Genomic DNA, 19057 nt, shown 5'->3' on the forward strand with positions numbered 1-19057 from the left:
CCTTAGTCCTCTCCTGTGTAGATAATCCCTTAGTCCTCTCCTGTGTAGATAATCCCTTAGTCCTCTCCTGTGTAGTTATTCCCTTAGTCCTCTCCTGTGTAGTTAATGCCTTAGTCCTCTCCTGTGTAGATAATCCCTTAGTCCTCTCCTGTGTAGATAATGCCTGTGTTTTGTCTATATCCTTGTTGGTTATTGTGAAGTTGTGTTAGTAATGTCAGTAATGTTAGTGGTGTTTACGGTAATTGTGATGAAGGTTTGTGTCGTGCTCATATTCGATAATGCTCACATACCTTTTGTGTTGCTATTTCTGTTTGTTCATTCACTTTGCTTTATTTTTGTATCCTTATTCATTTTATTTTCTTAGTTGAGTTTGTGTATGTTACATTTTGAGTTTGTGTGTATTACATTTTGAGTTTGTGTATGTTACATTCATGGGTTAGTGTGATGTTTATTTGAATGAATACCTTTACTGATACCAAATTTGGGAAATTACTTATTTTGAGTTTAGCCGCTTCAGTTGTAATGTCTGTATGGTGTCTTGTTTCGGTAGTTCTACGTCTTCGTACGTTTAATAAATGATCTCCTGCACTTGTGTCCCAACCATCGAGCCATCGCTGGTAATTAAGATCTGGAGATCATGTGTTCACACTGTACAACTATCCTCTGTTTTCGGGACATTATTGAGTATTAGACTATGCCCTGTCCACGAATATACACTATTATAATAATACCACCACCATTGTTTACCACTCACCATGTATTACAGGCTAACACTCTGTTTATTGCTCACTGATTGTTTACATTGCACTGACACTGACCTGTTTTTTATTTTATTGGCAGTTTTTTACCCATTATGTTGTGTATTTTGTGTGTTTATTCTGTGGTGTTACACAATGTCATCTTTCTGTACCTCGAGCTACTGTCCTATCTATCTATCTATCTATCTATCTATCTATCTATCTATCTATCTATCTATCTATCTATCTATCTATCTATCTATCTATCTATCTAAATGTTACAATATCGCTCTCAGCTCCATTGATGTTGCTTGAAGGCTGTTGATAGACCAGGGTCTTCACCAGGCCCACAACTCTTGTACAGACACAGTTAGTTCTGTGCTTTCATGTCACAGCTGACAACCTTACAGGCGTCCTGGGTTTAACCTTCATCCTTTCCCCTCTATGATTATCGTTTATTTTCTGTAGCAACCACAAAGTACACGGTGCAGTAATTGACAGTTGTTGTCATGTCACCCATGCGTGCCTTAATCCTGCAGTCTCTCCTCCTACAACCCCCTCAGAAGCCCTAATTATCTCCTCCATCAACATCATAATCTCTAACGGTGAAATAGCACAGCTGGCCCTGTACCTATATCACATCACTGACAGGACCTGAGATCATCTCTTGCATCAAAACAGAACTGAAGCTCTTAAATGCTTGAGCGAGTACTTTGAAGAATACACATGCCTTACGTAGAAATCACTGCTTATCTCAAACTGATCCAGGAGCAGTTGTTATGATGATGACAGAAAGCACTCCGGATGTAGAAGGCCCCCCCCCAATTGCAAGAGGTTTTAATGATTTGATTCGTTAATTATTTGTGAGGAAGTACAGAAGAGGTGTAAAAGGGGCAAAATAGGTCAGGGGAGAGAGCCAGAAGGTGGGGTTGGTTAAACTCATCTCAAGGAACGATGTGGATGTGGGTGGGACAGTGACTGTGACAGAATTAAGAGAAGAATTCATCTGTTTTCATGTGTTACATTGAAATGTTGAACCACTTAACTATAACAGGACGTGGCCAACATAATGGGCCTAGACACAAGGAAGACGTCGTCTCTGTGGAAGGACCAGGCTCTGGTGGAGATCAACATCGCAGTGCTCTACAGTTACCAGGTACAGAACAGAACCTGAGGTCTGGGCTGAAATCAAACGGGTTAACGTGTTTTAACCATCTCACGAGATCTCATGGCGCCATTGTGTCATGTCCAGGTGTCAAAGGTCACCATTGTGGATCATCACTCGGCCACCGAGTCCTTCATGAAGCACCTGGACAACGAGTACAGAGTGAGAGGCGGTTGTCCTGGCGACTGGGTGTGGATCATCCCTCCTATGTCTGGCAGCATCATGCCGGTGTTCCACCAGGAGATGCTGAACTACCGCCTCACCCCCTCCTTCGAGTACCAGGTGACCCACGAGGCTCCTTGGCTGTAGCCAGACTGGAGGAACCCGTCGGTCTGGTTTCACAGGGCCGGTTGACTCCAACATTCAGCTGTATGACGCTATGGTGTGAAGTTTAGCTCAGCATATAGAGAGGATTTGTTTTTTCGTGAATTTGGACATTGCTACAAATCCCTGTCGTCACATTACTGCATTTAAATTTAAAAGTATTTACAAGAGAAGAATTAAACATGTTTTTTTAAATCAAATCTTAAGGTCTTTAAAAAAACTACATGACACTCACATTTACTCATGAAAAGTAACAATTGATAGTGTTGATGAAGCCGCTGGATGCTTAAGGATTCTCAGAGGTATTTGATGATGATGATGATGATGATGAAGATTATGTGTCATATGTAAAAGCATTCTGCATTTAACTCTGCTCTCTCTTTTTTTCTCTCTCCCTCTTCTCTCTCTCCTTCTCCCCCTCTCTCTCCCTCTCTTCCCTTCTCTCTCTTCCGCTGTCTTGCCTTCTCATTCTCCCTCTCTCTTCCTCTCTCTCCCTCTCTGTCCCTCTCCCCCTCTCTCTCTCCCTCTCTCTGTCTCTCTCTCTCCCCACCCTCCCCTCTCTCTATCTCTCTCTCTCTCTCTCTCTCTTCATCCACAGCCTGATCCATGGAATACTTACGTGTGGAAAGGAGTAAACGGAACACCCACAAAGAAAAGAGCAATTGGCTTCAAGAAACTTGCTAAGTGAGTGTGTACTGGGAGACCTTGTATTCCTCTCACACGCTCCCTTTCCCCACCATAAACACTACATTAAAAAGCTTTTTACAGTAGATCAACAAGCTCCTGACTGCTGCTTACCCTGTATTTCACAACCTTGACTAGCCATTTTGATTTACACCTACGTTTGACGGGCAGTGCTTTCGAAACAGGCAGCATGAGCGTTTATTTCGTAGCACACGCCAGCGCGCATCTGTGCTGTGAGAGGATCAGAGCCCCTCAGATATCCACTGTTCCAGGCACTAATCAGGATTGGCTGTGTCTGCCCCACCCACAACCCCCTTAGTTGGAGGTGCTGTAATTGCGTTCGGATGTCAGGAGATGAGGCACTACGCCGTGGCCTTGGCAGACACGCCTGCTGGGGGGAGGCACGCCAGACAGTGAGGGGGGGGGGGGGGGGGGGGGGGGGGGTCGCCTGGCACAGCTGATCTGTGTCAGTTTTCTGTCAGAACATTATGACAGCTAACAAATGTTTAGTGCGCACCACCAAACAAACAACCATATGATAAATATGCTGTGGGAATATTTGTGTTGTGGCTGCTATATTCATGCTAATCAAACAGGGAGAGGTTGATGTGTATGATGCAAACACAGAGCTTATCTAATCAGTAAAAGGGGAGATTTTGAAAGCAAATGACAATTTATTTAGTATGCCTTAAAGCCTGGGGTTAGGGGTCACAGGTGGATATGTAACTAGGGTCAGGGGTCAAGGTGAAGAGCATGAGAATCATTCACCAGAAAAGATCATTTTACAACAGAGAAATTCAAGAATCTTTACCTTTTCTCTGTGTGTGTGTGTGTGTGTGTGTGTGTGTGTGTGTGTGTGTGTGTGTGTTTGTGTGTGTGTGAATGGTTTGTAGGGCTGTGAAGTTTTCTGCTAAGCTCATGGGACAGGCCATGGCAAAGAGAGTCAAAGCTACCATCTTGTACGCCACAGAAACCGGCAAATCGCAGGACTATGCAAAGACGCTGTGTGAGATTTTCAAGCATGCTTTCGACGCCAAGGTAACGTTACACACAAAACCTTGAGGAAACTTGTAGCACTTCAGTTCAAGTCCCTACAGCAGACATTGTTCGTCCAAAATAAAACATTGAGATATTGAAAAATATTGAGATATTTCACAAGTGCCTTCGGTGCTCAGCAGAGCAGCGTTACACACACACAGAGCAGCGCTGCACACACACAGACCAGCGTTATACACACATAGAGCAGTGCTACACACACAGAGCAGCGCTACACACACAGAGCAGCGCTGCACACACACAGACCAGCGTTACACACACATAGAGCAGTGCTACACACACAGAGCAGCGCTACACACACAAAGCAGCGCTACACACACACAGAGCAGCGCTACACACACACAGAGCAGCGCTACACACACAGAGCCTTCCGTGTCTGTATTGTTTCATGCAGTAAGCCGGACGGCACAAGCGCGTCTTTCATCACAACCTCTGTGTGTGGACCGTGCAAAGAATCACCAGGGGTCATCCACAGGGGTCATCCACAGGGGTCATACACCAGGGGTCATACACCAGGGGTCAAACACCAGGGGTCATACTTTTTCCCAACTGCATGGTGGGCTGTAGTTCAAGATAAGATCAGGAAACACCCTGAGCTGTATGAGGCTTTGGAAAACACACACACACACACACACACAAGTCACATCAAAGTGGAATTTGAGAGGCATTTTTATGTAATATAAAACAATCAGGCAAGCTTGTATGATCCTGTTTTGATTACATGACAGAGATATAAATGACTTAGACACAAGTCTCCTCCCCTTTTCCCACATGATAGTGTCTGGCACTTTATTTTCCTCATTCTCCATCTTCCCCTTTGTCTCTGTTCCTATCTCTTTCTCTTTCTCTCTCTATCTATCTATCTCTCTCTCTTTCTCTCTCTATCTATCTCCCTCTCTCTCTCTATCTCCCTCTCTCTCTCGATCTCTCTACCTCTCTCTCTCTCCCCCTCTCTCTCTCTCTTTCTCTCTCCCTCTCTATCTCCCTTTCTCTCTATCTCTCTCTCTATCTCCCACTCTCTTCCTCTCTCTCTCTCTCTATCTCCCTCTTTCTCTCAATCTCTCTACCTCTTTCTCCCTCTCTCTATCTCTCTCTCTTTCTCTCTCCCTCTCTATCTCCCTTTCTCTCTCTCTCTCTCTCTCTCTCTCTCTCCCTCACTCTCACTCTCACTCTCTGTCTTTGTAGCCTAAGGCCTAACCATTCAACGAGCTACGTGCTGATACCTCATCATTGTTAATTGGGCATCAGTGCATCTTCACCTCGTTATAGGTGTGTTCATTACTGCAGCATCCCTCTGTGCATCGCCGTGGAAACAGGCTGAAAAATGTCTCCCATTCTAATGCAGCCCTAACCCTCGCGTTAGCTGCTCTGAGTAGACCTGTGTGAGTGGACACGTGTGAGTGGACACATCTGAGTGGACACATCTGAGTGGACACGTGTGAGTGGATTTGTGTGAGTGGACATGTGTGAGTGGACACGTCTGACTGGACACGTGTGAGTGGACACGTGTGAGTGAACACGTCTAAGTGGACACGTGTGAGTTGACACATCTGAGTGGACTCGTCTGAGTGGACACGTGTGAGTTGACCCGTGTGATTGGACACGTGTGAGTGGACACGTGTGAGTGAACACGTCTAAGTGGACACGTGTGAGTTGACACATCTGATTGGACACGTGTGAGTGGACACGTGTGAGTGGACACGTGTGAGTGGACACATCTGAGTGGACACGTCTGAGTGGACACGTGTGAGTGGATTTGTGTGAGTGGACACGTGTGAGTGGATATGTGTGAGTGGACACGTGTGAGTGGATATGTGTGAGTTGACCCGTGTGAGTTGACCCGTGTGAGTGGACACGTGTGAGTGGACACATGTGATTGGACACGTGTGAGTGGACACGTGTGAGTGGACACGTGTGAGTGGACACGTGTGATTGGACACGTGTGAGTGGACACGTCTTGGGCTTTGAGCTCTACACTGGAACTAGAGCTAGAGGAAACGTGAAGACTTTTCATATGAAGACTTTACCTACTATAATAAGATTATAATTATAATTGGCAGTGGTGATGAGTGTTGAACTGCCCACGGATGTGTTGTGTTTGTAAACAGTATCATCCTCTGGGGATGTGACCTCGCTTTGCCATAGACGTGAGATTGAAATTTGATTGACAAGTTGAAACAGACTTTTTCAACCAGCTCTACCATCCATGTGAAATGTGTGAGATGATTTTTTGGCATTTTCCAAATCAAACTACCTTTACTTACATTTTGCTTACTTCACTCAGACGTACTTTACTTTCTAGAACATTCCAAATGAAAGAATAGATGTACATCAACCAAGCCATGGTAGCTCTCAAACTCTTTTTGAGATCTGAAGTGTACACTCACTCACGAGCACCTGTCAGAAGGATTTTCACATGTGAAATTTGGAACAATCAATCAATCAATCAAAGTTTATTTGTATAGCGCTTTTAACAACTCAAGTTGTCGCAAAGCAGCTTTACAGGATTTACAAGGTTAACAATACTATGGGTCCAGAACCCTAATGAGCAAGCCAAAGGCGACAGTGGCGAGGAAAAACTCCCTATGATGGTGGGGAATAGGAAGAAACCTCGGGAGAACCAAGACTCAAAAGGGAACCCATCCTCCATTGGGCGGCCCATTAACACACAAATACACAAGTCACACACAAATCACACAATCAGACTAGGTAAAAGGTAGAATTGAAAGTTCTGGGTTTTGACATTGTCACTGTAAATGTCTGTTGATGAATGCCAGGCTTTCATTCCGTGTCGGAGCAGTGATGCTGGTATTGTAGGCTCCGACTGCAGTGTTACTTCCCAGGTGAACCCCGGTATCAGCACATCCACCGGCAGCCAGACCATCCCCCAGGTGCCTGCAGGTGCCTGTATCCAATCGTCTTGGGTAGAGCCATGCAAGAAGATAGACAATAAAGACTGAGTGGACATGAATTTAAACCACCATTGATTTAAATGTACATAGCTCACGTGCCAGTGATGAGCATGTGGCTCCGGCAGACTAATCTATAGCAGCATAACTAAAGGGAGGGGTTCAGAGGTGACCACAGGCATGAGGGCTCACTGAGACATTGCTTTCCAGTCAAGTCATAGTCACAAATAGAGTGATGCCAAGACACAGCTGGATGACAGCATCAACATCTCAGATCACCAGAAATCTCAACGTCTGGGGGCCCCCAAGCCCCTACACCTTACAAGGGGAATGTTAGCTGAAGGCTTGGTTAAACAGGTGAGTCTTACGTCTAGATTTAAAGATTGGAACTGTGTCAGAATCTCGGATTGGAGCTGGAAGGCTATTCCATAATTGAGGGGCTTTAAAAGAGAAAGCTCTGCCTCCGGCTGTAGTTTTACTAATTTTTGGAACTAGGAGAAATCCAGCATTTTGGGAGCGCAAAGGGCGAGATGGGTTGTAGTAATCAATAAGTTCACTCAGATATTGTGGGGCAAGACCATTTAACGCCTTATAGGTTAACAGGAGAACTTTAAATTCAATGCGATATTTAATCGGCAGCCAGTGTAGTGCGGCGAGAGTGGGACTAATATGATCGAATTTCCTAGCCTTGGTTAGGACTCTAGCTGCGGCATTTTGTACAAGTTGTAGCTTCTTTATGGACTGTTTAGAACATCCAATTAGAAGACTATTACAGTAGTCCAATCTCGACGAGACAAAAGCATGGACTAGCTTCTCTGCATCAGCTAATGAAAGTAAGTGTCTCAACTTGCAGATATTACGTAAATGGAAAAAGGCAGCCTTAGTGACATTGCATACATGTCCGTCAAATGAAAGATCAGAATCAATAGTGACACCTAAACTTTTTGCAGTAGATTTTGGTGTTACTGAAAAACCATCAAGGGTAAGGGGAATATCACCCCAATTGCTTCTAACAGCTTTAGGCCCAAGAATCAGTACCTCAGTCTTGTCAGAATTTAGTTTAAGAAAATTAGACGCCATCCAGTTTTTAATATCCTGGACGCAGTTCTCAATCTTGAGAGTTGTGGTGGTATCATCTGGATTAGAAGATATATACAACTGAGTATCATCTGCATAGCAATGGAAGCTAATACCATGCCTACGAATGATAGTGCCCAGTGGCAGCATATATAATGAGAATAATATGGGGCCCAGTACAGATCCTTGTGGGACACCATACTTTACTTTAGAATGCTCAGAGCATTCGTTATTTACTAGCACAAATTGGTAACGATCTGTCAGGTAGGACCTGAACCAGGAGAGTGCTTGACCTCTTATGCCAATGAGTGTCTCCAGTCTATTAAGTAGAATATTATGATCAATGGTGTCAAAAGCAGCACTGAGGTCTAGCAGTATGAGAAACGAAATGTGTCCTTTATCAGAGGATATTAAGAGATCATTCAATACTTTAGTTATTGCTGTTTACCATATTTTACCGGGTCTGACAAACACTGATCCACTTGTAGCTCCGGAAGGACTAGAGCGTTTCACCGAGCACGTCGAGACTTCCCTTCGTACAGCTTTAGACAAAGTTGCACCACTACCATATAAGAGAGCCATGGAGAGAAGAATAGCGCCATGGTACAATGAGCACACGCATAGCCTCAAATGAGCCGCGCGGATCCTGGAGCGTAAATGCCGAAATTCGAAGTTAGAAGTGTATAGACTATCATGGAAAAGCAGCCTTATTGAATATAAGCATGCCCTCCATATGGCAAAGTCCTTATACTTATCGGCCTTAATAGAAAAACATAAAAACAATTCAGGACTCCTTTTTAAAACTGTTTCCAGCCTTACGAGGAGTCACGAACAAATCAATTCTCTTATTCCACTAGAGTGTAGCAGTAAGGCGTTAAATGGTCTTGCCCCACAATATCTGAGTGAACTCATTGATTACTACAACCCATCTCACCCTTTGCGCTCCCAAAATGCTGGATTTCTCCTAGTTCCAAAAATTAGTAAAACTACAGCCGGAGGCAGAGCTTTCTCTTTTAAAGCCCCTCAATTATGGAATAGCCTTCCAGCTCCAATCTGAGATTCTGACACAGTTCCAATCTTTAAATCTAGACTTAAGACTCACCTGTTTAACCAAGCCTTCAGCTAACATTCCCCTTGTAAGGTGTAGGGGCTCGGGGGCCCCCAGACGTTGAGATTTCTGGTGATCTGAGATGTTGATGCTGTCATCCAGCTGTTTTTTGGCATCACTCTATTTGTGACTATGACTTGACTAGAAAGCAATGTCTCAGTGAGCCCTGGTACTGGGTGTTATAGCTCGTTTAATTTGATAGCGGGGTGGCCGATGAACACAGTCAGTTAAACAACTCGTACGTTATGAGGCTCTGGTCAGAAACAGCCTCACTCTGAGGAAAAATTGCTAAACTGGATATGTCAATACCAAATGACAAGACCAAGTCTAAAGTATGACTACAGTTATGCAGAGGACCCACCACATTCTGAGTGATACCCATTGAATCAAGAATTGCTTGAAAATGAATGCTAAAAGAGTCACACCGATTTTCAAAATGGATATTAAAATCACCCACTATAATCACCTTATCGGCTGATAGCACTACATGAGACAGGAAGTCTGAAAACTCCTGCAAGAACTCAGAGTATGAACCAGGGGGGCGGTAAATAGTAATTAACATAAACGACTGCGACACTTTGTTGCTTGTTAAATTTGAAACATTTGATACAGTGAGGATGAGGTGTTCAAAAGAATTAAACTTGAAGCCAAATTTTTCCAACCACTTTCCGAGGGAGCATAGTTGAATTTAATATTGATTAAATTTTGTCTACTAACTTTACGAGAATTATTTTTTGGTACTCGAGGAACAGACACAGTTTCAATCTGATGTGGCCTAGGTGACATCTCTTTGCAGCTCGCAGACAGTCGGTTTAGCCTGTTTGTCTGCTGCCTGGCCTCGGCTCTGGTTTGTCAATCCCCATTAACTACTCCTACACTACCACTATTAAGCCTAGCAGATATGCTACGAGAAATGAGAGCAGCACCCTCCCAAGAGGGGTAAATGCCGTCTCGCTTCAAAAGGCCAGGCCTGCCCTCAAAACGTGTCATTATCTATATAACGCACTTTGTTATCTGAGCACCATTTAGACATCCAGCGGTGTAACGCCCATAACCTGCTGTAGGTTTCAGCGCCACGCCGAACTGGAATGGGACCAGAGCATATTACGGCATCTGACATCGTCCCCGCTAACTCGCACACCTCTTTAACATTATCCTTGGTGATCTCAGACTGTCTCAATCCCACATCATTGGTGCCGACGTGTATAACTATCTTAGAATATTTATGTTTAGCCAGCACCTTTAGATTAGCCCTGATGTCAGGCACTCTAGCCCCCGGGATACACTTGACTATGGCCGCTGGTGTCTCTAAACTAGTTGCTACATTCACGTGTCGGAATTGTGAGTCTCCTATCACCAGAGCTCTTTTAACAGGTCGCTCAGTCGGTGTATTACTGAGTGGGGCAAACCTGTTTAACACGGGAACCTGAGAAGAACGGTGCTCAGCCCTACGGTTATGTCGCCGAGACATCACCCATTCGCCCCGCTGCGAGGGCTCTAATGCCGGAGCTGAGGGCTCGCTAGCTACAGCTGTGCAACCCGGGCCTGCTACGCTATCTACGCTAGCTACGCTAGCTGCACTAGCTGCTACAAACTCTCTAGGACTTTCTAAAGCCCAGATGCGCTCCTCTAAAAGCGAAATCTTCTCCGTCATACTAATAACTAACCTACACTTCACACAAATAAAATTATTATTATCACTACTGACAGAAGAACACATGAGATAATGAATGTTATGTATTCATTCTTCTTCGAATGCACGTGGGAAATGTGTGCTAGACTGATGTTTCAGGAGAATAAGATTTAATAATAATAATAATTGTTATTATTCTTGCTGTAGTTATTATTACAGTAATGGTTCTGGAACAGCTGTCTGGAGCTACTGTGTTATGGAGTATGTGTTGTGCTGCAGTATTGTGGAGTATGTCGTGTCACGGTGTAAGATCCTCCGATGCTCCTCACTAAAGATGATCTTTTGCAGGTCATGTCAATGGAAGACTACGACGTGGTGCACCTAGAGCACGAGACGCTGGTTCTGGTGGTGACCAGCACGTTTGGCAACGGAGATCCACCTGAGAACGGCGAGGTGGGCGGACCTGTCGCCATCATTTGCACATTGTTTCTCTTTTTTTTCTTGTTTCTCGTCCCTGATGTCGGTTCACGTATAAGGGTTAACGCTAACCTAACCCTACCCTACCCTAAACCTAACCCTAACCTAACCCCTAACCCCTAACCCCTAACCCCTAACCCCTAACCCAAAGGATTGCTTTTGTTCTCTGTCTCTGCAGAAATTCGGTGCGGCACTAATGGAGATGAGACACCCAACCACAAGTGCAGAGGACAGAAAGTTAGTGTGTGTGTGTGTGTGTGTGTGTGTGTGTGTGTGTGTGTGTGTGTGTGTGTGTGTGTGTGTGTGTGTGCGCGTGTGTGTGTGTGTGTGTGTGTGTGTGTGTGTGTGTGTGTGTGTGTGTGATACAAAGATTCATGTGCAAGTAATTCAATTAAGTTCCTCACACCCATCTGTTTCCCATAATAAACTTGTGCACTGTCCTGTACACACACACACACGCATGCAAACACACACACACACACACACACACACACACACACACACACACACACACACACACACTTGAGGTGATACCTTTCACAGTCCAAAGACAATGTTTGTGTGTGTTTTCGTTAAAGGAGCTACAAGGTGCGTTTCAACAGTGTGTCCTCTTACTCGGACACACGTAAATCCTCTAGTGATGAGACTGAGCCCAAGGCCAACTTTGAGAGCACAGGACCACTCGCCAACGTCAGGTACGCTACCTGTGTGTGTGTGTGTGTGTGTGTGTGTGTGTGTGTGTGTGTGTGTGTGTGTGTGTGTGTGTGTGTGTGTGTTCTCCTGGGTCGTCCACCACATGTTTGTTTACGTGTGTTGAAGTGTTTGCTCTGGGGTGCCCACACAGGAGAAAGTGTGTGCGTGTGTGTGTGCATGCGTGTGTGTGTGTGTGTGTGTGTGTGTGTGTGTGTGTGTGTGTGTGTGTGTGTGTGTGTGTGTGTAACTATGAGTGCAGGTGTGTGTAACTGTTTCTTTCACTGTTTGACTCAGTGTACGACTCACTGACTTAAACACACTCTTGTATGTGTGTATCTGTGTGAGTGTGTGAGAGAGTAACTGACTCACTCTCCGCTAGTTTCTCAGTGTTTAGTGTCAGACACTTCAGATGTGTGTGTGTGCGTGTGTGTGTGTGCGTGTGTGTGTGTGCGTGTGTTTGTGTGTGTGTGTGAGTGTGTATGTATGTGTGTGTGTGTGTGTGTGTGTGTGTGTGTGTGTGTGTGTGTGTGTGTGTGTGTGTGTGTGTGTGTGTGTGTGTGTTTAACAGACTCTCTCACTGCTAGGTTCTCTGTGTTTGGCCTGGGTTCTCGGGCCTACCCACACTTCTGTGCGTTTGCCCATGCTGTGGACACGCTGTTTGAGGAACTGGGTGGAGAACGGATCCTGCGTATGGGGGAGGGGGACGAGCTCTGTGGCCAGGAGGAGGCCTTCAGAACCTGGGCCAAGAAGGTCTTCAAGGTAGGACCACGAGTACTCACACTCTGATCTTCATGTATGATCACTCTGATCTTTGCATATTGCCACTGTTGTATGAAACCCTCACATCTCCGGAACTTTATAGAGAAAAATGTGTGTTTAACTGAGGATAAACCATAAGACCTTAGACCATAAGACCTTAGACCATAAGACCTTAGACCATAAGGTTTTATTCCACATAATTTTGTACCATTATGATTGGTCCTTATGTCCAGAAGCAGAAGCAGATGCCTTCAAATTGTGTTTAAGAAAGCAGCTCTGTTCAGTAAGGCAGCTGTGCTGTAAAGTGTCATTGTGTTTTTCATGCTGAGAAGTTTGCCAGTGGTTCTCAGCGGAGGACTCCAGACTTGTTATGAAGCAAACCATGTATGAGAAACAAACAAGCCATCAAGTCTAGGCTGGCCTGAACCATCCCCTGTACGGTGCTGTTTCAGGCCATTTAATGCAGCCTGCAGAGGTCTTCAGGAAACTCTTTATATTTCAGACAGTGAACAAACACAATGATTTTTGTATGAAACAAATTCAGATTGCCACTTGGAATGAATCTTTTTCCTCACAAGCACTTTAGGCAGAAAACGAGTATTTCTGTTGTTTCAGGCTGCCTGTGACGTCTTCTGCGTTGGCGATGATGTGAACATCGAGAAAGCAAACGATTCGCTGATCAGTAACGACCGTAGCTGGAAGAAGAGCAAGTTTCGCATGACGTACACCGCCGAGGCGCCCACGCTCACGCAAGGTGTGGAGCACTGCCCACACTCACTGCCCCATCTCCCTAAAGCCCTGCGCTGCAGTGCAACTATGTTCTCGTATCCGAAACCCAAATCCTCCTCACAGGGCAGGCGTGTTCATGGAGGTCACGAGAATGTGCAGCATGAGAAAATGGGTGTTTTAGACTTTACACAAACCCGAGAAACACCACGTGTAAGGCGTGCTAGGCCCTGTTTAACTGGGGCCCTGTTGGCGCCACCATGTGGCGGGACACTGAAGAGCAGTGGCAGTGTAACCATGATGTCTGTTTCACCTCCAGCGCTCCACGGCATCCACAAGAAGAAGGTCTACGGTGCTAAAGTCATGCTGCGTCAGAACCTGCAGAGTGTTAAGTCAAAGTAAGCGATGAGATCTGGAGACCAGGCCCACACCGTGCTCTGCGCACACACACACACACACACACACACACACACACACACACACACACAAATGTGAGTGCATTGATATAAACTGCGTGTTTACCGTGTTATAATATGAAACATACAGACATATGGGACAGAGCGTTGACTGAATCCCTCTGCTAGCTCCTCACCTGCCATGTCCAACCCTGGAGAACATCTCAGTAATACCACGTCCCCTGTTCTCCAGTACAGACCTAATCTGGAGCTACTGATGCATTCAGCCCTGTAGACCAGGAGTGGCATGGTCTTCTGTCTCAGGTCTTATCTCCTCTTATCCAGTCAGTCCAGGCCAGAGAGCCTGTGTGTTAGCGCCAGCCATATCACAAAAGCAGGGCGGGACCACAGGGCGGGACCACTCTATCTTAAACCAATCAGACAGCTCATTTACAGGAAGTCAAATAGGATTAGTTGATTTGTATCATATCATTGACAATGTAAATAATCCCTTTAAAAGAGAGATAACTGTGTCTGCCTATTGTGAGCCGTATCTAAATCGCAGACAGTGATGATATCTGGTATTGTGAATCTGCCTCTGCAAGTCAATCATAAATGTACAGTTGGATATGCCTGGTGTCATTTGGATGCTTAATCAGATTGCGCTCAAGATCATTTAAAAATAATATTCCTGTGACACTAAATAGGAGAGCACCTTCATGGGCACAGCATTGCTCTATCAGAGAGTGACATTCTCATAGTGCGCACTCCAATAGGGAGTGTCACGCCCTACACGCCCATTTATTCAGCAGGGTAACCAGGGGCCTTTTGGAAACACCCTCTTATGTTCAGTGGTTTAGCTGTTACAACCCAGAACAGCAGCTGTAATCATTCGGTGGTTTTTTTAATCCTCACTCTCACAGTCGGTCCACCATATATGTCCAACTTCACGCCAACAACCATGAGAGTCTGAAATACCTGCCCGGAGACCATTTGGGCATCTTCCCTGGCAACGATGAAGACCTGGTGACGGCCCTTATTGACAAACTAGAAGATGCACCGCCTGCCAATCAGATTGTGAGGGTGGAGTTTTTGGAGGAGAGAAACACAGCGCTGGGTAAGGACCAAGTTTACATCTTGATAAGCATGCAATCCATTTGACATATAATGTCCATGTTGTGTACTCTTCTGTGGACCGCCCAGTTAAAGAAGCTGAACTTCTAACAGTGAAGCTCATGAATTTTAGTCCCTCAGTAAGTCTGTGGTCCGGTGACCTGAACTCCTCACACATTTTAGAAATGTGTCTTACAAAAGGTGCTTGGTCAGCTCCACCAGTTCACGTCCTTGACTCAGGACCTTTCACACAGTTCCGTACTAGACAGAAGAGTGTGCCATCCTCGTGCCCTAACGGTGCCCTTGGCCTTTGACCTTTGACCTTAAACCACTCCTGCAATCCTGTAGGAGTGATCAGCAATTGGACAGACGAGAGCCGCATTCCTCCCTGCACCATCCACCAGGCGTTTAAGTTCTTCCTGGACATCACCACGCCGCCCAGCCCCCTGCTACTGCAGCAGTTCGCTCTGCTAGCCACCAGTGACAAACAGCGCAAGAGGCTGGAGGTTCTCAGCAAGGTGAGCAGGGTCACGAGTCCACGTGCACACGCTGCACACGCACCCCGTCTGAGAAACGCGACAGAGAGACACCGCTTCCCGGAGACCCGAGCACAGAACGACAATCGCACAACGCACGCACACGCAAAACAATTCAGGCTTGAAAAACCTCTTCAAAGTGCGAGGTTGTTTTTTCCTTTCCGCCACGGCCCAAATTGTCACTTTGCTCATTGCGGTAATGTATTCAGATTCATTGTGCTGCGCTTCCTGTGTGCCCAGCTGAAGACGCACCACCGCGTGACACCACCACACGTGACTTCAGCTCCGCTTTTCAAATTAGCAGCAATTTTCTCAGTGGGTTCGTTCATTACCCTCCAACTCTCTCTCTCTCTCTCCCGTCGCCAGTCACTCAGTGTCAGCGGCGTTCTCTTCTGCCTCAGAAATATTTCCCTCTCACATCCTCCCACTGTACCACCGTTTGCATCTCTCTGCCATGTTGCTAAAAATGGCTGCCAAGGCAGTGACTCACCATTCTCTGTTGGGTCGATTCTTAGCTGATGGAGTGAATGAGACAGAGAGAGAGAGAGAGAGAGAGAGAGAGAGAGGATCAAGTAATGGATGCACCACAAGGGTGGAGGAGAGGATGGTGTTCTCGTGTGCAGATTCAGTGGCAGTTCAACTGAGTTGACTGGAGAGGTTTCTCCCGACCAGCTGTAGGTGTGGTGTTGTGCTTATGTGTTAGTGGGACCAGTGTCTGCTCGGTGTGTGAGGACCGCGAGAGGCTTTAACGCTGTCGTCAACATACTGGCCATGAAAACTCAAGATGCTGCTATTGCTTTTAAATAAGCAAAATGAAACTGTCTTCTTTGAAGCAGTCCTTCAGTCTCTGTTGATGTTTTCATTACATGAAAACAATAATGAATTGCCCTGATTTCTGAAAGGTTATAAAACTTATCATTGACACCTGCATTGAGTATTCAGGTCTTAACAAGTTAAGCCCTGAGCACAACAAATCAACCTTGCCTGGGACGAACTGCCAGTGTTCCGAATTAGTTTTGAGTTAATTTGAGTTATTTTCCAGAACATTCCAGAACCTTCTGAAGTCTAGCAAAGGGTTGTAGGGTTTGTCTCATAAAAGCGGGTCAAATCTCCATGGATTCTTCCGGATGGTTGTGTGTTTCTCTTGAGCGCAGGGTCTGCAGGAGTACGAGGAGTGGAAGTGGTACAACAACCCCACCATGGTGGAGGTGTTGGAGGAGTTCCCCTCCCTGCAGGTCCCCTGCACCTTCTTCCTCACACAGCTCCCCCTGCTCCAGCCGCGGTACTACTCCATCAGCTCCTCACCAGACCTCCACCCAGGAGAGATCCACCTGACCGTAGCTGTGGTCTCCTACCGCACTCGGGGTAAGAAGGTCCCTCCTGACTCATGAACACCCTTGTGGATGTAATGAGATGTTTCTCCAGAGGAATACATGCACAGAGATGTACATATCTCACCTCATAACGACTTGATTCAATTGAGACAATTTTGCTGTGACTCAATTTTGTAAAAAAAAATGCATTTAACCTACAAATGTCAGCAGACAAACCATTTAGACAGTAGAAAAAATGTAGACAGTAAAAACAGGACAGCACACTTTATATTGTAATCTCTGGAAATCGATGTAGCGGCCTCTGTATCTTCGGACCTGAATTGACCTGAAATTCTCTGAGCTCCAAAACACTTCAGCTCTCATGTGCACATCAAAACCAGCGGGACAATAACCCCATCACCTTCTCCACCCTGCTGCTCATATCAAAACCAGCGGGACAATAACCCCATCACCTTCTCCACCCTGCTGCTCATATCAAAACCAGCGGGACAATAACCCCATCACCTTCTCCACCCTGCTGCTCATATCAAAACCAGCGGGACAATAACCCCATCACCTTCTCCACCCTGCTGCTCATATCAAAACTAGCGGGACAACCACGTCAGCTTCTCCACCCTGCTGCTCATTTTGGTCCCCCTGTTTTTCTGTAGCCCATAATTAGCAGCAGCCCCACTGGATGCAGAAGACCTTCTCCATTTAACACGTAGACACAGGATCAGTTCTCCCCGTGTGCTAGCTGAGAAGATGAAGTGTTTGATGGGAGGATCTGACCTTTAAGAAAAACTGCTGTGAGGTCTGCCATTGTCCCTAATGAGCTCCAGATACTCCATGATATATGGGGGGAATTGTGGACTGTGGTCTTCAGTTTGATGATGACTGTGGTGTTTAGGTTTTATTAACTCATTTACATTAATTTCAGAGTTGATTAGTTGATTTGTGTGGTTGATTTGCTGATTTGATGCTTTGTCTGTTATGTTAAAATGTAAGAAAGATCATTTCTCCCACATGAGGTGATTCTCTCTCTTTCTCTCTCTCTCTCTCTCTCTCTCTCTCTCTCTCTCACTCCTTGCTAAATGCGTTGTAAACATGAAATGATGTGCATAATAGCATAATTGCCTGTTAAATTGTAGCAGTTGTGCTCCGTGTGAAGTGCGTGCCCTCAGACCACAGCAGGAATATTCACTAGGCGTCAGATTACTGCTGACGAGCTGGTGACCCAAATGAAACCCAAACATCTCGTCTGCAGACGGCGCTGGTCCCATACACCACGGCGTGTGTTCCACCTGGCTCAACAGCTTGGAGTCTGGAGACATGGTGTCATGCTTCGTCAGAGGGTAAAGTGCTTCTACAATGTCCTGTTAAAGACTTGATATAGCCACATCGGTTTCTCAGACTACAATGTATATACTAGCCAGGTTGCTATTTTCATAGCACAAAGTTCTGCTGAAATGATCAGGTGCTGAACTGTGCATAGTAAAATTACTAGGGCTCAATGCCTACACTTCAAGAGTTAAATGATTTACGAGTAATGGTGATTGTACCAATTATACTGCCATAAACTGTCCCGAATGCAGCTGGTATATAATAGTATGACTGGATTCATTGTTTGACGTGACGGAACATTTTTAATGGAATTAGAATGTCTGCATTCCATTGCAGGGCACCGACATTCCGTATGCCAAAAGACAGCAAGGTTCCCTGCGTCCTGATTGGCCCCGGCACGGGTATCGCCCCCTTCAGGAGCTTCTGGCAACAACGACTCTTCGACCTCGAAAATAAAGGCAGGCCTTAACCTTAATACATAAATCCACAGAGTGGACCATCCAGGATCCATTTCTGTCGGCCGGTGTGTGAATGGTAGTGTAAGAGTTGTACCTGTGTTAAAATTGTAAAGCGACCTTGAGTATCTAGAAAGGCACTATATAAGTTGAACATTCATTTATTCATTCAGTAATTCATGTTTGCAATTTCCATTTCAATGAATTCCGTTGCAGATAAGTCCTTTTGAATGGACAGTGAAATGTGGAAAACGCAGGTGAGAAATCTAATGCATGTGTGGATTATCACTGCACAAACAGGGATGAAGTCGTGTCCGATGATCTTAGTGTTTGGGTGTCGACAATCACAAATGGATCACATCTACAAGGAGGAGACCATCCAGGCCAAGAACAAAGACGTGTTTGAGGAGCTTTATACTGCATATTCACGTGAGCCCGGAAGACCAAAGGTAACGCTCACACTCGTTTACAGCTAGCTAGGGGGACCGGAGCAGACCAGAGAACACTGCATTAAAATAAAGACAATAACATTTGAACACGGCACTGAACACAT

At 45.5% G+C, this 19057-nt stretch overlaps 1 protein-coding gene across 3 annotated transcripts in view; it reads left to right on the forward strand.

The window, feature by feature from the left end:
• nos1 (nitric oxide synthase 1 (neuronal)) overlaps positions 1-19057 on the forward strand; it is a 53964-nt gene that overhangs the window by 29045 nt on the left and 5862 nt on the right. For all 3 annotated transcript variants that reach the window (XM_076989837.1, XM_076989838.1, XM_076989839.1), the window contains exons 11-26: positions 1792-1893; positions 1990-2184; positions 2825-2910; positions 3804-3948; positions 11042-11146; positions 11349-11407; positions 11749-11865; positions 12448-12622; positions 13238-13376; positions 13668-13746; positions 14667-14860; positions 15205-15374; positions 16547-16757; positions 17973-18060; positions 18386-18507; positions 18805-18953. In XM_076989837.1, coding sequence (XP_076845952.1) covers positions 1792-1893; positions 1990-2184; positions 2825-2910; positions 3804-3948; positions 11042-11146; positions 11349-11407; positions 11749-11865; positions 12448-12622; positions 13238-13376; positions 13668-13746; positions 14667-14860; positions 15205-15374; positions 16547-16757; positions 17973-18060; positions 18386-18507; positions 18805-18953 — 2136 coding nt within the window. The remainder of the gene's footprint in view (positions 1-1791; positions 1894-1989; positions 2185-2824; positions 2911-3803; positions 3949-11041; positions 11147-11348; positions 11408-11748; positions 11866-12447; positions 12623-13237; positions 13377-13667; positions 13747-14666; positions 14861-15204; positions 15375-16546; positions 16758-17972; positions 18061-18385; positions 18508-18804; positions 18954-19057) is intronic.

The sequence above is a fragment of the Brachyhypopomus gauderio genome, unplaced genomic scaffold (genome assembly GCF_052324685.1).
Source record: "Brachyhypopomus gauderio isolate BG-103 unplaced genomic scaffold, BGAUD_0.2 sc71, whole genome shotgun sequence".
Lineage (NCBI taxonomy): Eukaryota > Metazoa > Chordata > Actinopteri > Gymnotiformes > Hypopomidae > Brachyhypopomus > Brachyhypopomus gauderio.